General features: G+C 48.1%; 1 protein-coding gene across 1 annotated transcript in view; it reads right to left on the bottom strand.

Moving 5' to 3' along the window:
• LOC126293241 (collagen alpha-5(IV) chain-like) overlaps positions 1–18,671 on the bottom strand; it is a 117,696-nt gene extending 99,025 nt beyond the window's left edge. Inside the window, exons 1-2 of the mRNA XM_049986359.1 lie at positions 18,592–18,671; positions 16,483–18,275 (exon numbers count right to left, since the gene is read on the bottom strand). Coding sequence (XP_049842316.1) covers positions 16,483–18,275; positions 18,592–18,671 — 1,873 coding nt within the window. The remainder of the gene's footprint in view (positions 1–16,482; positions 18,276–18,591) is intronic.
• Positions 18,672–19,634: the final 963 nt, after the last annotated feature.

Below are 19,634 nucleotides of genomic sequence, written 5' to 3' on the forward strand. Positions count from 1 at the left end.
TTCGATCCTGCGACCGTAGCAGCAGCGCGGTTCCAAACTGAAGCGCCTAGAACCGCACGGTTACAGCGGCCGGCGACCTTTTTTCGGCCGAGGTGGTGCTTACGGTGCCAATCCTCGCTTTGTCTCAGGACCGTACTCAAAAATCCAGGATTCATCATCTGCGACCACACGACTGAACCGTTCGCGGTTATTGGCAATAAAGATGAAGACATACATCTCTTCGATTGTCCTTCTGCTCAGGTGTGAGGGTTTTCCGATACCACCTTGGAACGAGCCTTTCGCATGAGCAAATCTTTGGTCGAAATTTGATTCACAGTGAAAGTGTTCAATAGGTCACGCACCATCCTTATTGTTGAACGTCCGTCTGATCTCACTAGAGCACGGACACGCTCGACGTTTTTGAAGGTCTCCCTGAGGGCGATCATCTCAAACGTGTTCTCGGCCTTCCAAAAAAGATTTGTGCCAGCGAATAACTTGTGGCCTTGACAAGAAATATCCCCCATCGGCCTCTCTCAACTTTTCATCAGGTCACACTCGCGGATTTCCGAAGTTTAATAAACAACCTGGTTGAAACACAGCTCCACTGATAGCGCTCTTAAGAATCACGTTATGGCTGTACGTGTCAAGCCGGCCGGCGTGGCCGAGCGGTTCTAGGCGCTACAGTCTGGAATCGCGCGACCGTTACGTCGCAGTTTCGAATCCTGCCTCGGGCATGGATGTGTGTGATCTCCTTATCTTAGTTAGGTTTAAGTAGTTCTAAGTTCTAGGGGACTGATGACCTCAGAAGTTAAGCCGCATAGTGCTCAGAGCCATTTGAACCATTATTTGTACGTGTCAAATCTGGGACTAAGCCTTTGGAAGGGATAAACATACACCGGTCTACACAAGTAGAATAACACTGCGTTTCCAGACCGCTCGCAGTGTTGTCGATCTCACTACTTTTCTCAAACATTAAATTAAACTCCCCGCCGATTTGTTTTGTCTGTATGTGTAGGCTAATCAAAGAGTCTACTATAAGGATTTTTATACCGTTTTCACTAACAGGCAAGATGATTCGGGAGGAAAATTTGTGTACATCATTATATGTTATAAACACGTGGTCCGGCTGCAGATAGTTTGTGCTACCCGCGCGACCCAGTGGCAGGTCGCTGGTGTAATATGATGCAATGTAATGTTATTTCCGGGTGAGTGCCAGCCATTAAAACAGGTAGTTACTGTATTTGGAACGTCTCGCATTATCATATTTCTTGTCGCGAGACCGTAGCAAGTGCGGTGATCGTTTTAACGGCAGAGCTGGCCTAGTTCTGGTTGCTAGTGGCGATAGAACGCTACGAGTGTTTACTGTGTGCGTTAATTACAGGTCGCCGCAGCCATTAAACCGACTGGCGAAGAGATCTCCGCCTTATACAATGCTGTTTTACTTCTGTTATGTTACACGTTGAGTAACAACGTAAGACTGACGAATACTTTCGTTTCCACCGCTGTTATAGCGTTATACACACATACAGATGGCTCTAGTATCGGGTACACAAGGTATAAAAGGGCAGTGCCCTGACGTTATTTGAACTCAGGTGATTCATGTTTCCGACGTGGGTACGAATCACGACAGGAATTAACAGACTCTGGACGCAGAATGGCAGTTAAAGCTAAAAGCAAGGGGTATTCCATTCCATTTCGCAAATTGTCAGGGAATTCAGTATTCCGAGATGTGAGTGAGCGGAGAACAGCATATTTCAGTCATTACATCTCACCACGGGCAACCCAGTGGCCGACGGGCTTCACTTAACGACCGAGTGCAGCGGCGTTTCCGTACAGTTGCCAGTGCAAATAGACAAGCAACGCTGCGTGAAATAATCGCAGAAATCAACGTGGGATGTATGACGAACTTATCCATTAGGACAGTGCGACAACATTTGGCGTTAATGGACTGTGGTAGCAGAAGACAGATGAGAGTGCCTTTGCTAACAGCACGACATCGCCTCCAGTCTCTCTTCTGGGTGCGTGACCATATCGGTTGAACCCTTGGACTCTTTTTCGGGCTTCAAGGAATACTGCATATGAAACTTCCTGGCAGATTAAAAATGTGTGCCGGACCGAGACTCGAAGTCGGGACCTTTGCCTTTCGCGTGCCAATCTGAGCTACCCAAGCACGACTCCGCTGCAGAGTGAAAATCTCATTCTGCAAACATTCCCCCAGACTGTGGCTAAGCCATGTCTCCGCAATATCCTTTCTTTCAGGAGTGCTAGTTCTGCAAGGTTCGCAGGAGAGCTTCTGTAAAGTAAAAGGAGACGAGGTACTGGCGGAAGTAAAGCTGTGAGCAAATTCATCTCAAGAAACACAGAGTGTTGTTCGTTCGGTTGTAGAGGAACGTTCGATACGAGTCGCTGGCTTTGACCAATGACATTGGAAACACGGGATAAACGTGGTGTTATTAGCGACTTGTTCAAACAGGCTAAGCTACGTATCAGTCACCGCAACCAGGCTTTTTAGTATCACATTCGTTGGCTTGGCCATCTCCCAACCCAAGCAAACTGTTGCCTTCAAACCTAACCTACAGCTTGGACTAGGCTACACAACATTGTTTCACCACAACCCGTTTTCGCTATTTATTTATTTCACATTCTTTGGCATCGCCAACTAACAACAAAACTGTGACGGGACAGCAGCTATTAACATCACGTCGCTGGCCAAAAACGATGACTGTTCGTTCTAATACAAAGTTTCCAGGGCTTAAACATTTACGATGAGGACGTGTGCACTTGCCCCTATTGTGGCTCAACGGAGCATATGGATGCTACATGCTCTCACACGAAATATCAGATCAAAATACAAAAAATTCTTCAAATGGCTCCGGCCCCTATGGGACTAAACAGCTATGGTCATCAGTCCCCTAGAACTTAGAACTGCTTAAACATAACTAACCTAAGGACAGCACGCAACACCCAGTCATCAAAATACAAGGTGATACAGAAAAACGGGAACACTTCCACAATCTAATAAAACTAGAAGTGATGAATGAAAGACATTGCATTCATAGTAATTGAAACCTTACTGCTTTGCTTTTGCGAAACATTGATGGCATTTAACATTTCCTAAAAATTACGTTCCTGTACGAATACATTCGTGAAAAATGCTGTTGAGATTCGTCATTGACCTCTACAACACCTCAGCTGGGATACTGTGAACTGCATCCCGAATTTTGTTTTAACTCATCCAGAGTTATTTGTCGAGTCGTGTAGACTTTGCTCTTGAGGTAGCCCCATAATAAAAAATCACAAACGGATAAATCTGGCGATTTATGCGACCAGGGAATGTTACTGAATAGTGAGATCACACGGTTGCCAAACATTTCTCGCACAAATGCCATTGATTGCCGTGCATTGTATGATGCCGCTCCGTCTGTTGAAACTAGGCTTCTTGAACGTTTGGAAAGTTGTTCAATGCAGGTGCAACGACAGTTCGTAACATAACGTAACGATCGACATTGACAGTTGTTGTGTTTCCCTGTTCATTTGCGAAAAAATACGGTCCGATTATCCCACGTGATAAAGAACCACACCATACTGTCACTGAAAATGTGCCTTATTAGAAATTCATCATCATTGTTTATTTTTGTTATTATTTGTTGACAGACTCCTAATCGTAACCAGTAATCGTTGTCCTTCAATTGCTGTACCATCTGTGGTTTGTACGGATGAAATTTTAAGTCAAGGTGAAGGACTTCGCAAATACTTTCCCGAGACATTCCAAACACTGCTGATTGCCCAACATTCTCAAAATAAAATACTGTTACCCACAACGAGCAAGACGTCATAGTTCAAATTGACCAACTGCAAAACTGGCATATTAAAAGCACGTTTACCCGTAATTAAGAGAGCGAAATAACAAAACGAGACAAGGTAAAAATTGTCAACTAGCAACATTGAAAGCCCACGATTTAGAAAACTCACTTCGCACCAGCATGCAGCGAACAGCAGCCCTGCTACTACCTCGCTGTGCAGGGCCGCATTGTTAGTCAACGTGCTCGTGTGTCCCGAAAGGCACTAGCGCCACCACAAAAATCGCGGGCAAAGTAGTAACTTTTTTGCGCATATTCAGATATCATGGGAATGATACATACACTGTGCTCACAACAGTATCTACGCAACTCCAAGCATATATTGGAAGAATGTCCGGCAAAACATAAATAATCCAATTCCGAATGGCGGACTTAGAGCAGTCTCATATCAAATATACTCCGTTCATCATAAACCTGATTTAAGCAAGCACAAGCGCGATTGGTCAGAAGCCGTAGCACGCATACACAGGTGTTGTTACGCTCTTGGAAGTAGGTGCTACTTACGTATTAGATATATTATTACCAAGCTACGTTTTATAAAACTTTAAGATAATCAAATGTGTTAACAGACATTATCGTTTTCCTTAATCACGCTTTAGTTATGTAGTTTTTATTTAAAAAATCGTGTATAGTCACACTCAATGTACTGTTGTGCTCTGACTGTCGCGCTGTTAATACGAAGTATGGAAATGGCTGAGGCTGCCTTCTGTTCCGTAGTGAAACACGCTTGTGGAACACGGCTAAAAAGTGTCAAGAAATAGCTTGTTCTTAATGTTTTTCATAAATCCACAGAAATAATCGACTTCGAAGTTTCCTGAGGACCATGTTACATGCAATTGACCTATTGCTTCATATTTACTGTATAACGGAATCGTTAGCGTAGTACAATCAACAAACTGCAGTACATAGTGCGCTGGTGCAAATCTCACAACATTATTTTTTTTCTCGTCGAATTTGAAATATCTGCATCCCGTAATTGTAAAATTCATCATCATTTCTATGAATAATGCACGTCTTCTTGTTTCTAATTAAATCGCGCACCCGAAATTCCTGTTTTCATTTCAAGTATAAATTCTTAATTACCAATATTTTATGAAACACTGTTAATAAAGGTTACCTAATCAAAGAAAACATAAAAATTTATTTTTTAAGGAAAACGGGAAAACCAAATACTTCTTATTTGGGATACGTTTCGTAGAAACATGAAAAAAGATCATTTTCAGAGCATGGAGCAGACCATACAACAGATGTATTTGTTACGTTTTCCATTGCACAATTGCAATACGAACAGAACAGAACTGATCTGGAGCCAAGTTAAGGGATGTGCCCCTAGAAATAACAAGACTGATAAGCTGCCAGACGTACTGGAACTAAGGCTCGCAACTTTTTCACACGTCACTGCCGAACGCTGGCGGGATATACAAAGGCACATCATAAAATAAGAGGAGAAAATGCGGCGACTGGTTGGCTTCGTAAATTGTGTTGTTACAGAATTGAAATATATTTCTCGGATTTGGATCAGGAAGGAGCTAAGAGATAATCAGACGACTGATTGTAATTAATACTTCCAGGGTCCGCAGCACGTGGTAGTGCGGTAGCGTTCTCGGTTCCCGCGTCCGGGTTCCCGGGTTCGATTCCCAGCGGGGTCAGGGATTTTCTCTGCCTCGTGATGACTGGGTGTTGTGTGATGTCCTTAGGTTAGTTAGGTTTAAGTAGTTCTACGTTCTAGGGCACTTACGACCATAGATGTTAAGTCCCATAGCGCTCAGAGCCATTTGAACCAATACTTTCAGTGCCCTCAGGATTCAACAGTAGGGTGAGATCCCTGCAGAAAGCTTTTACATCACACACAGCTCGCTCAGTAAAATTCCACTGTCTTTAAGGTAGGAATTTTCCTCACTCTCGTGTGTAATTAAAATACACTACTGGCCATTAAAAATTCTACACCACGAAGATGACGTGCTACAGACGCGAAATTTAACCGACAGGAAGTAAAACGCAGTGATATGCTAATGATTAGCTTTTCAGAGCATTCGCACAAGGTTGGCGCCGGTGGCGACACCTGCAACGTGCTGACACGAGGAAAGTTTCCAACCGATTTCTTATGCACAAACAGCAGTTGACCGGCGTTGCCTGGTGAAACGTTCTTGTGATGCCTCGTCTAAGGAGGAGAAATGCGTACCATCACGTTTCCGACTTTGATAAAGGTCGGATTGTAGCCTATGGCGATTGCGGTTTATCGTATCGCGATATTGCTGCTCGCGTTGGTCGAGATCCAATGACTGTCAACAGAATATGGAATCAGTGGGTTCAGGAGCGTAATACGCAACGTCGTGCTGTATCCCAACGGCCTCGTATCACTAGCAGTCGAGACGACAGGCATCTTATCTACATGGCTGTAACGGATCGTGCAGCCACGTCTCGATCCGTTAGTCAACAGATGGTGACGTTTGCAAGACAACAACCATCTGAAGGAAGAGTTCGACGACGTTTGCAGCAGCATGGACACATACAGGAGCGCCTGCGGTGGTGTACTCAACGACGAACCTGGGTGCACGAATGGCAAAACGTCATTTTTTTCGGATGAATTCAGGTTCTGTTTACAGCATCACTATGGTCGCATCCGTGTTTGGCGAGATATCGTTGAACGCACTTTGGAAGCGTGTATTCGTTATCGTCATACTGGCGTATCACCCGGCGTGATGGTATGGGGTGCCATTGGTTGCACGTCTCGGCCGACTATTGTTCGCATTGACGGCACTTTGAACAGTGGACGTTATATTTCAGATGTGTTACGACCGGTGGCTCTACCCCTCATTCGATCCCAGCGAAACCCTACATTTCAGCAGGATAATGCAAGACAACATGTTGCATGTCCTGTAAGGGCCTTTCTGTATACAGAAAATGTTCGACTGCTGCCCTGGCCAGCACATTCTCCAGATCTGTCACCAATTGAAAACGTCTGGTCAATGGTGGCCGAGCAACTGGCTCGTCACAATACGCCAGTCACAACTCTTGATGAACTGTGATATCGTGTTCAAACTGCATGGGCAGCTGTACCTGTACACGCCATCCATCGTATGACTAAATTCCCAGGCGTATCAAGGCCGTTATTACGGCCCAAGATGGTTGTTCTGGGTACTGATTTCTCAGGATCTATGCACCCAAACTGCGTGAAAATGTAATCACACGTCAGTTCTAATATAATATATTTGTCCAACGAATACCCCTTTAGCATCTGCATTTCTTCTTGGTGTAGCAATTTTAATGACCAGTAGTGTACTGAGTCAAGCGAGAACGAGAGTATTTAATGGTTTACGCCTGGTCACCCAAGAAGAGCAGTACTGCTGAAGTTTGGCCGAATATTATTTCATTATCTTTAAGAATTAAATGACAATAGAAGCTATATGGTTTATTTTCTTGTCTCGTTTTACGTCTGAACTGCAACCTTTCACATAATTGCAGGTTAGTTGGACCGAAGGCTGGCCAGTGCTGTCCAAGTTTAATGCGCCGTAAAGCTATTGTCCCGCATTATCGTTCAGTTATGTGCGTGTAACAAAGAGTAAAACGTATCCTTATGATCGTACTTGACTATACTGGTCACAAATTGGCTTCCACTTCACATGTAGCGAAATCCAATGAGATTCAAGCGAACGCGGAAGAATACAAGAGGTAATTTAAAGGAAGGTCAGCGTTGGCCGTAATATTGGTGGGTGATTGATAGCAAAATCGATTTTTAATCATAACTTGATGCCAGTGCCTATGAGTTTAATTTGTACACCACAGCACTGAAGATGATCGCTATGTGATTAAAAATCGATTTTTCTATCAATAAACCATCAATATTACGGCCAACGCTGACCTGCCTTTTAATTTAACACATATGGTCGTTGTGTACACAGCACTCCATGGAGTCGCCAATCAACAAGACGTAATGTTTACATCAGGTTTATTCTAATGATGAACAGGGTATAGTAACAGAGGTCATACCTACAGAAGAAAGGGTATAAAAAATAAAAATACACTCCTGGAAATTGAAATAAGAACACCGTGAATTCATTGTCCCAGGAAGGGGAAACTTTATTGACACATTCCTAGGGTCAGATACATCACATGATCACACTGACAGAACCATAGGCACATAGACACAGGCAACAGAGCATGCACAATGTCGGCACTAGTACAGTGTATATCTACCTTCCGCAGCAATGCAGGCTGCTATTCTCCCATGGAGACGATCGTAGAGATGCTGGATGTAGTCCTGTGGAACGGCTTGCCATGCCATTTCCACCTGGCGCCTCAGTTGGACCAGCGTTCGTGCTGGACGTGCAGACCGCGTGAGACGACGCTTCATCCAGTCCCAAACATGCTCAATGGGGGACAGATCCGGAGATCTTGCTGGCCAGGGTAGTTGACTTACACCTTCTAGAGCACGTTGGGTGGCACGGGATACATGCGGACGTGCATTGTCCTGTTGGAACAGCAAGTTCCCTTGCCGGTCTAGGAATGGTAGAACGATGGGTTCGATGACGGTTTGGATGTACCGTGCAGTGTCCCCTCGACGATCTCCAGAGGTGTACGGCCAGTGTAGGAGATCGCTCCCCACACCATGATGCCGGGTGTTGGCCCTGTGTATTTCGGTCGTATGCAGTCCTGATTGTGGCGCTCACCTGCACGGCGCCAAACACGCATACGACCATCATTGGCACCAAGGCAGAAGCGACTCTCATCGCTGAAGACGACACGTCTCCATTCGTCCCTCCATTCACGCCTGTCGCGACACCACTGGAGGCGGGCTGTACGATGTTGGGGCGTGTGCGGAAGACGGCCTAACGGTGTGCGGGACCGTAGCCCAGCTTCATGGAGACGGTTGCGAATGGTCCTCGCCGATACCCCAGGAGCAACAGTGTCCCTAATTTGCTGGGAAGTGGCGGTGCGGTCCCCTACGGCACTGCGTAGGATCCTACGGTCTTGGCGTGCGTCGCTGCGGTCCGGTCCCAGTTCGACGAGCACGTGCACCTTCCGACGACCACTGGCGACAACATCGATGTACTGTGGAGACCTCACGCCCCACGTGTTGAGCAATTCGGCGGTACGTCCACCCGGCCTCCCGCATGCCCACTATACGCCCTCGCTCAAAGTCCGTCAACTGCACATACGGTTCAAGTCCACGCTGTCGCGGCATGCTACCAGTATTAAAGACTGCGATGGAGCTCCGTATGCCACGGCAAACTGGCTGACACTGACGGCGGCGGTGCACAAATGCTGCGCAGCTAGCGCCATTCGACGGCCAACACCGCGGTTCCTGGTGTGTCCGCTGTGCCGTGCGTGTGATCATTGCTTGTACAGCCCTCTCGCAGTGTCCGGAGCAAGTATGGTGGGTCTGACACACCGGTGTCAATGTGTTCTTTTTTCCATTTCCAGGAGTGTAAAACCTCCACCACCATCTACGAGATGCCGACTAATAGAAACCTTGCCTCATATCTTTACTTCTAGCGACCGGGATCAGATTTGAACATGGATCATGGAAAAATTATCATTAGGACCGGTGAGAACGGCACTACAAAACAACGCATCATAAAACCATATTGGACACTATTCGCAGATAGTGTCGGAAATTCCATCCGGCTTTTCGCGGATGATACTGTAGTATACAGAGAAGTTGCAGCATTAGAAAATTGCAGCGAAATGCAGGAAGATCTGCAGCGGATACGCACTTGGTGCAGGGAGTGGCAACTGACCCTTAACATAGACAAATGTAATGTTTTGCGAGTGCATAGAAAGAAGGATCCTTTCTTGTATGATTATATGATAGCGGAACAAACACTAGTAGCAGTTACTCCTGTAAAATATCTGTGTGTATGCATGCGGAACGATTTGAAGTGGAATGACCATATAAAATTAACTGTTGGTAACGCGGGTGCCAGGTTGAGATTCATTGAGAGAGTCCTCAGAAAATGTAGAGCATCAACAAAGGAGGTGGCTTACAAAACACTCGTTCGACCTGTACATGAGTATTGCTCATCAGTGTGGGATCCGTACCAGGTCGGGTTGACGGAGGAGATAGAAAAGATCCAAAGAAGAGCGGCGCGTTTCGTCACAGGGTTATTTGGTAAGCGTGATCGCGTTACGGAGATGTTTAGCAAACTCAAGTGGCAGACTCTGCAAGAGAGGCGCCCTGCGTCGCGGTGTAGCTTGCTGTCCAGGTTTCGAGAGGGTTCGTTTCTGGATGAGGTATCGAATATATTGCTTCCCCCTACTTAGACCTCCCGAGGAAATCACGAGTGTAAAATTAGAGAGATTCGAGCGCGTACGGAGGCTTTCCTGCAGTCGTTTTCCCGCGAACCATACGCGACTGGAACAGGAAAGGGAGGTAATGACAGTGGCACGTAAAGTGCCCTCAGCCACACATCGTTGGGTGGCTTGCGGAGTATTAATGTAAATGTGGATGTAGATGTAGAAAAAGAACAACAGCTACATTTGGATCATCAGCAATGATCTGCAGAAATGATTAGCATTTGAATCACCTCGGTCTGCGTGTTCACGGTTAACATCGGTACCGCCGAGCAACACCACATACCGGTCAAACGTCCCTGCGGCTCTCGGAAGGTAATGGATCAGTGTACTTGAAAAGAGGTGCAGGATGCGCGAATCCTAACGTCAAATCAGTGAGTCTGAAAGGGGGCGCGTTGTTGGCATAAGAGAATGTGATGCATCCACCCGGGAAATTGCTCCCCGTGTGAGACGAAATCTTTTTGCAGTGCAGTGCAGAATGGTTCACGGAAGACCGTAGAACTCGATGAGATGGATCAAGTCACCCAGGCCACACCCCCCGCCCCACCCCCCCACCCCTCGAGAAGATCGACACCCGCCTATTTTTGGCGGATGTGCAGAAACGTGCTGGACGGCAGTGGTGTATAGAACGACGTCACTACAGACAGGAATGGCAGCTAACTGGGTTTTGGGACGAATCTAGGTTCTGTTTGTTTGAAAATCAAGGCGCCATTTTGGTTCACCCCAGACAGGGGGAGCGGCATCACGTGACTGTATTCGCACAAGACTTACAGAGCCAACTGAGGCCTTATGGTGTGGGATGCTATGGGGTAGAGCAACAAATCACAGTTCGTGCGTGTCCAGGGGACAGTGCGACCAACGTGAATGACCCGTATAGCCATACCCTCTCTGCACAACATTTCAGACGCCATTTTTCAGTAGGACAATACAGGGAGCGAAAGGCTATTTACAATTTGTACAGAAAGCAGTTGGCAGTTATAAGAGTCGAGGGGTATAAAAGGGAAGCAGTGGTTGGGAATGGAGTGAGACAGGGTTGTAGCCTATCCCCGATGTTATTCAATCTGTATATTGAGCAAGCAATAAAGGAAACAAAAGAAAAGTTCGGAGTAGGTATTAAAATCCATGGAGAAGGAATAAAAACTTCGAGGTTCGCCGATGACATTGTATTTCTGTCAGAGAAAGCAAAGGGCTAGGAAGAGCAGTTGAACGGAATAGACAGTGTCTTGAAAGGAGGGTATAAGAGGAACATCGATAAAAGCAAAAAGAGGATAATGGAATGTAGTCGAATTAAGTCAGGTGATGCTGAGGGAATTAGATTACGAAATGAGACACTTAAAGTAGTAAAGGAGTTTTGCTATTTGGGGAGCAAAATAACTGATGATGGTAGAAGTAGAGAGGATATAAAATGTAGACTGGCAATGGCAAGGAAAGCGTTTCTGAAGAAGAGAAATTTGTTAACATCGAGTATAGATTTAAATGTCAGGAAGTCGTTTCTGAAAGTATTTGTATAGAGTGTAGCCATGTATGGAAGTGAAACGTGCACGATAAATAGTTTTGGACAAGAAGAGAATAGAAGCTTTCGAAATGTGGTGCTACAGAAGAATGCTGAAGATTGGATGATTAGATCACATAACTAATGAGGAGGTTCTGAATAGAATTGGGGAGAAGAGAAATTTGTGGCACAACTTGACTAGAAGAAGGGATCGGTTGGTAGGGCATATTATGAGGCATAAAGGGATCACCAATTTAGTATTGGAGGGAAGCGTGGAGGGTAAAAATCGTAGAGGGAGACCTAGATATGTACACTAAGCAGATTCAGAAGGATGTAGGCTGCAGTAGGTACTGGGAGGTGAAGAAGCTTGCACAGGCTAGAGTAGCATGGAGAACTGCATCAAACCAGTCTCAGGACTGAAGACCACAACAACAACAACAACAACAACAATACACGAAATCATGTTGCTGCACGAAGACGTGCTTTTCTGGTGTCACAGAATGTCAGCCTTTTCCCCTGGCGCCCCAGATGACAAGAATTGTTGTCAATCGAAAACGTGTGGAATATGATGAAACGATAGGTGCAGCGTTGTGACCCAATGCCGACCACCAAAGATGAACTTTTGAACCAGGTGAATGCAGCATGCATGGCTATACCACAGTGTGCCATTCGCGACTTATACGCATTGATACCATTACTCATGGAGCAAGTTATAAGGGCCTACGGCGGACAAGGTGCCCATTAGGCAACAGGACCCATGCTGAACCGAGATGACTGAAATGCTAATCATTTGTTCAGGACATCTCTAATCGTTCTAGGGGTTCTTTTTTTCTGAACGTGAGTGTATATTACATCACAGAAAAATACAGAACCTTCTGAACTTTTCCAAGTTTTACAAAGCAGCAGATCTTCCATTATGTTCTTCTCTTCCGCAAATCAGCATTATAGTATTAAGTGTCATTGTTGAGCTATATCAGTCGTATCATCACTCTGCAAGGCAGAAAAAGGTGACATTTTCAGTCTATTAGCTAGCTGTTTTTTTCACATTCAGGGCCATTTCTTCGATCCAGCCTTGCACACGAATGCGCTGATTATCTTCTCCAAAAAATTTCTGGTTACATTTTTAAAAATGGAAGGTTTGATTAACGTCTCACAACTACTACGCACCTTTTCGTTTTTTGCTATTAAGAGAGGAATTTCATATGATGTTTCAATAACTTTCCCTTTTTTCACTGAAAGATCTCAGTAGACTAAAGTTCATCCGATTTAAGGCCAGGTTCTCATTCAAATCAGCAAAAAATAGGCAACGTTTGGAAATCTTTTTGACAAAATGTAAAGACGTGAAAAGAAGATGTTTGACGATTATGATTAATCACACTATGAACTTTATTTTAGATTTTCAGCACAAAAACAAAATACAAAACGGCTTTCGTAATTATAATTTGATCTAGGGCCTGCAACTTTGAGGTACGCAGACTGCATGCAGTGTAGAGCCTCAGGAGTCATCTTAAGTGAAAAATGGATAACACAAATCGATAGTATATTAAATTTGTGAGAGCTTATATCTAACCCTAATTAAATGTCTTTAAATTTAACAATATGGCTTTAATTCTAACTTGAGTTCGATTTTTGGGGATTTGTTTCCTTCTTTATGACTTTATAAAAACTAGTTAATATTAACAAATTATATATGTTGTATGTATAAGCTCCCAAGAAAAGTTATAATTTTTCGGGATCAAACATAGAAGTTAATAAGTTGAACCGTTTTTGTTTTATACTGCACTCAATTCTGAAATATCGTTTCCCGAAAAAAAGCCTGCTTAAAGTTTGTGGAAAACTTTATATTAATACTTCAGTTTTCATAAACTGTATGTTATTATATATTATTGATATCTCTGAACACGAATCTGAAGTTATATTTTCAAAATTGAAAATGCCGAATCCAATATTGCCGACCAAAAATTACGTTTTGACCAATTTTTACCAAAATTTGACCAAAACAAAGTGTTTTCATTACTTATGCTTAGTCTGAAATTCCAGGGTCGTTTATCATCTCTTCCTTCAACGCCAAATGTTCCTGGAGAGCAATTCCCTCGCTCTTCTTGGCGAGAAAATCCGATCTGGCTGAGCTAGACATTCTGCGTTCGGCACCTTTTTTTCCGGCGAATACGTTTGTAGGCGTACTACGATACAAATCGTTTTGTCAACGTGCGTCACGGAACGACAAGTTTTCGACCTGAGCCGGGCAAATCACACTTAAGTACCTCGCAGAGGGTTCATCGAACAACCTTCACAATAATTCTATATTATCCCAATCTCGAATAGCGCGCGGAAGAAACGAACACCTCTACCTTTCCGTCCGAGATCTGATTTTCATTATTTTTATTATGATGATCGTTTCTCCCTATGTAGGTCGGTGCCAACAAGATATTTTCGCATTCGGGGAAGAAAGTGGGTGATTGAAATTTCGTGAGAAGATTACGTCATGACGAAAACACCTTTCTTTCAATGATGTCCACCCCAAATTCTGTATCATGTCCGTGACACTCTCTCTTATTTCGGGATAATACAAAACGTATTGCCCTTCTTTTAACTTTCTCGATGTACTCCGTTAAGCAGATCTGGTACTGATCTCAGACTGCGCAGCAGTACTCCAAAAGAGGACGGACAACCGTAGTGTAGGCAGTCTATTTAGTAGATTTGTTGCATGTTCTAAAACTTCTGCCAATAAAACGCAGTCTTTGGTTCGCCTTCCCCGCAACATTTTCTGTGTGTTCTTTCCAATTTAAGTGGTTTGTAATTTTAATTCCTAGGTATTTAGTTGAACTTACAGCCAGTAGATTTGACTGATTTATCGCGTAACCAAAGTTTAACGAATTCCCTTTAGTACTCATGTGGATGGCTTCACACTTTTCATTATTTAGGGTCAATTGCCAATTTTCGCACCATACAGATATCTTCCCTAAATCGTTTTGCGCCGATAAGAAAGAGCATCATCTGTAAGAGGGCTGCACAAAGACTGTCACCTGAATCGTTTCTATAGATAAGGTACAGGAGAAAACCTATAACGCTACCTTGGGGAACGCCAGAAATCACGTTTTACTCGGTGACTTTCCGTCAATTACTACGAACTGTGACCGCTATTACAGGAAATCACGAATCCAGTCACATAACTGAGACGATATTCCATAAGCAGGCAATTTCACTACAAGCCGCTAGGGTGATCCATTGTCATAACCCTTTCTGGGAAACCAGAAATACGGAATCAGTTTGAAATCTCTCGTTCGACCATTTTGAACCAGAACCTGGCTTTAAAGAATTTACTTTTACAACAAAATACTCTTTTAGTTTATTTTTCAACGTTCCAGCCGCACAGGACGCAGTGAATCGTTCCTGGGGAAATTACAATACACAACACACAGTAGCATTTAGAGACTTTTCTTTTTCAGAAAACTTGAACGTACTTACTGTTTTATTCATTGTACTACTTTTTCAGTATGATTTTCGCTCAAGGTACAAAACGAATAAAAACACTACTCCTTTGTACAGAGCACAGCAGACGTAATATTTAGTTTAAGATCGAGCGAGGTGGCATAATGGTTAGCAATGTGGACTCCCATTCGACAGAATGGCGCTTCACACCGGATCCGGCCATCTATATTTAGGTTTTCTGTGGTTTCCCTAAGTCGCTTAAGGCAAATGCTGGGATGATTCCTTTGAAATGGCACTGGCGCCCCCCTTCTCCATCCTTCCCTAATCTGAGCTTGTGCTCCCTCTCTAATGACCTCAGTGTCGATGGGGCGTTAAACACTAATGTCCTCCTCCCTCCTCCACTTAGTTTAAGAATGCAGGGTGCAGACTGTAGGATGAGTCATGTGAGCACTAACTTGGTGATGCACGAGGCAAAGCTGTTGTTGCTAGCTCTATAAAGAAAAACTGTAATAAGAACATAAAATTTTTAAGTTGGCTGACAGTATGTTTCTGCTTTCTTCTAAGCTGTCTGGCCACCCCTATAAATCTCCCTATATTGGGGACACTGGTGTTGAGGACCACTGATGCCGGGGGACCAGTGATGCCGGGGGGACCAGTGATGCCGGGGGGACCAGTGATGCCGGGGGGACCAGTGATGCCGGGGGGACCAGTGATGCCGGGGGGACCAGTGATGCCGGGGGGACCAGTGATGCCGGGGGGACCAGAGATGCCGGGGGGACCAGAGATGCCGGGGGGACCAGAGATGCCGGGGGGACCAGAGATGCCGGGGGGACCACTGATGCCGGGGGACCACTGATGCCGGAGGACCACTGATGCCGGTGGGGACCACTGATGCCGGGGGGACCACTGATGCCGGGGGGACCACTGATGCCGGGGGGACCACTGATGCCGGGGGGACCACTGATGCCGGGGGGACCACTGATGCCGGGGGGACCACTGATGCCGGGGGACCACTGATGCCGGGGGGACCACTGATGCCGGGGGGACCACTGATGCCGGGGGGACCACTGATGCCGGGGGGACCACTGATGCCGGGGGGACCACTGATGCCGGGGGGACCACTGATGCCGGGGGGACCACTGATGCCGGGGGGACCAGTGATGCCGGGGGGACCACTGATGCCGGGGGGACCACTGATGCCGGGGGGACCACTGATGCCGGGGGGACCACTGATGCCGGGGGACCACTGATGCCGGGGGGACCACTGATGCCGGGGGGACCACTGATGCCGGTGGGACCACTGATGCCGGGGGGACCACTGATGCCGGGGGGACCACTGATGCCGGTGGGACCACTGATGCCGGGGGGACCACTGATGCCGGGGGTACCAGTGATGCCGGGGGGACCACTGATGCCGGGGGGGACCACTGATGCCGGGGGGACCACTGATGCCGGGGGACCACTGATGCCGGAGGGGACCACTGATGCCGGGGGGACCACTGATGCCGGGGGGACCACTGATGCCGGGGGGACCACTGATGCCGGGGGGACCACTGATGCCGGGGGGACCAGTGATGCCGGGGGACCACTGATGCCGTTGGGGACCACTGATGCCGGGGGGACCACTGATGCCGGGGGGACCACTGATGCCGGGGGGACCACTGATTCCGGGGGGACCACTGATGCCGGGGGTACCAGTGATGCCGGGGGGACCACTGATGCCGGGGGACCACTGATGCCGGGGGGACCACTGATGCGGGGGGACCAGTGATGCCGGGGGGACCAGTGATGCCGGGGGGACCACTGATGCCGGGGGGACCAGTGATGCCGGGGGGACCAGTGATGCCGGGGGGACCAGTGATGCCGGGGGGACCAGTGATGCCGGGGGGACCAGTGATGCCGGGGGGACCAGTGATGCCGGGGGGACCAGTGATGCCGGGGGGACCAGTGATGCCGGGGGACCAGTGATGCCGGGGGGACCAGTGATGCCGGGGGGACCACTGATGCCGGGGGGACCACTGATGCCGGGGGGACCACTGATGCCGGGGGGACCACTGATGCCGGGGGGACCACTGATGCCGGGGGGACCACTGATGCCGGGGGGACCACTGATGCCGGGGGACCACTGATGCCGGGGGGGACCACTGATGCCGGGGGGACCACTGATGCCGGGGGGACCACTGATGCCGGGGGGACCACTGATTCCGGGGGGACCACTGATGCCGGGGGTACCAGTGATGCCGGGGGGACCACTGATGCCGGGGGACCACTGATGCCGGGGGACCACTGATGCGGGGGGACCAGTGATGCCGGGGGGACCAGTGATGCCGGGGGGACCACTGATGCCGGGGGGACCACTGATGCCGGGGGGACCAGTGATGCCGGGGGGACCAGTGATGCCGGGGGGACCAGTGATGCCGGGGGGACCACTGATGCCGGGGGGACCAGTGATGCCGGGGGACCAGTGATGCCGGGGGGACCACTGATGCCGGGGGGACCACTGATGCCGGGGGACCACTGATGCCGGGGGACCACTGATGCCGGGGGGACCACTGATGCCGGGGGGACCACTGATGCCGGGGGGACCACTGATGCCGGGGGGGACCACTGATGCCGGGGGCACCACTGATGCCGGGGGGACCACTGATGCCGGGGGGACCACTGATGCCGGGGGGACCACTGATGCCGGGGGGACCACTGATGCCGGGGGGACCACTGATGCCGGGGGGACCACTGATGCCGGGGGGACCACTGATGCCGGGGGGACCACTGATGCCGGGGGGACCACTGATGCCGGGGGACCACTGATGCCGGGGGGGACCACTGATGCCGGGGGGACCACTGATGCCGGGGGGACCACTGATGCCGGGGGGACCACTGATGCCGGGGGGACCACTGATGCCGGGGGGACCACTGATGCCGGGGGGACCACTGATGCCGGGGGGACCACTGATGCCGGGGGGACCACTGATGCCGGGGGGACCACTGATGCCGGGGGGACCACTGATGCCGGGGGACCAGTGATGCCTGGGGGACCAGTGATGCCGGGGGGACCAGTGATGCCGGGGGGACCAGTGATGCCGGGGGGACCAGTGATGCCGGGGGGACCAGTGATGCCGGGGGGACCACTGATGCCGGGGGGACCACTGATTCCGGGGGGACCACTGATGCCGGGGGGACCACTGATGACGGGGGGACCACTGATGACGGGGGGACCACTGATGCCGGGGGGAACACTGATGCCGGGGGACCACTGATGCCGGGGGGACTACTGATGCCGGGGGGACCACTGATTCCGGTTGGACCACTGGTGCCGGGGGGACCACTGGTGCCGGGGGGACCACTGGTGCCAGGGGTCTACTGGTGCCGGGGGTCTACTGATGCCGGGGGGGCCAGTGATGCTGAAGATGCAGTTTGTGAAATTGGATTAATGTCTCTGAAATACCTTGTAGTTGAGAATTGTCTACCATAATTTGTACCCTAAATGATACTGACTTCCTCCAGTAGGGTAAAGGTAAAGTTCCGCATTCTTACCCTGGCCAGACAAGTTGGGCCTGACTGACCACTGTGTCATCCACTGTGAGTGGTATTACTGGATGCGGTGTCAGAGGCATTCTACGTCTAAATCTACATAGATAGTTGTCATATGGTATGTGGCGGAGGGTACCCTCGAGCGCTACTTGTCATTTGCTTTCCAATTCCACTCGAAAGTAGAGGGATGGAAAAATTACTGTTTATAAGCCTCCATATGGGCCCTAATTTCTAGCATCTTACCTTTGTGGTCTTTACATACAGTGTACATTAGCGGCAGTAGAATCGTTTGTGCAACCAATTTGTAATGCCCGGTCTCTGTATTGTCTCAACAGTGTTTCTCGAAAAGTACGTCGCCTTCTCTCCATGGATTTCAATTTGAGTTCCCGAAACATCTCTGTGACACTTACAAATTGATCGAACCTACCGGTAACAAATCTTTCAGCCGCCTCTGAACTGATTCGATGTCTTCCTTGAATCCCCCAAAACACTCGAACAGTACTCGAGAATAGGTCGCACCAGCATCGTATATGCGGTCTCCTTTATAGGAGGCCACTCTTTCCTAAAATTCTACAAGCGAGCATAAGTCGACCATTCGCCTTCCCGCTACAGTTCTCACTTGCTCGTTCCACCTCATATCGCTTTGCAACGTCACGCCCAGATATTTAAATGACTTGACTGTGTCAAGCAGGACACCAGTAGTACTGTATCTGAACATTAGAGGTTTTATCTTCCTACTCATCCGCACCAACTTACACTTCCCCACATTTAGGGCTAGCTGCCACTCAGCAAATCAACTAAACAATTTGTCCAAGTCGTCTCGTATCTTCTTCAGTCACTCAACTTCGACGCCTTACCGTACATCACGGTATCATCAGCAAAGGACCGAAGATTGCTGACCACCCTGTCCGCCAAATCGTTTATGTATATAGAGAACAACAGCGGTCTTATCACAGTTCCTGGGGCACTCTTGACGTTGCTCTTGTCTCTGATGAACACCCGCCGTCGAGGACAACATTCTGGGTTCTGTCATTTAAGAAGTTTTC

This window comes from Schistocerca gregaria, chromosome 10 (genome assembly GCF_023897955.1).
Source record: "Schistocerca gregaria isolate iqSchGreg1 chromosome 10, iqSchGreg1.2, whole genome shotgun sequence".
Classification (NCBI taxonomy): Eukaryota; Metazoa; Arthropoda; class Insecta; order Orthoptera; family Acrididae; genus Schistocerca; species Schistocerca gregaria.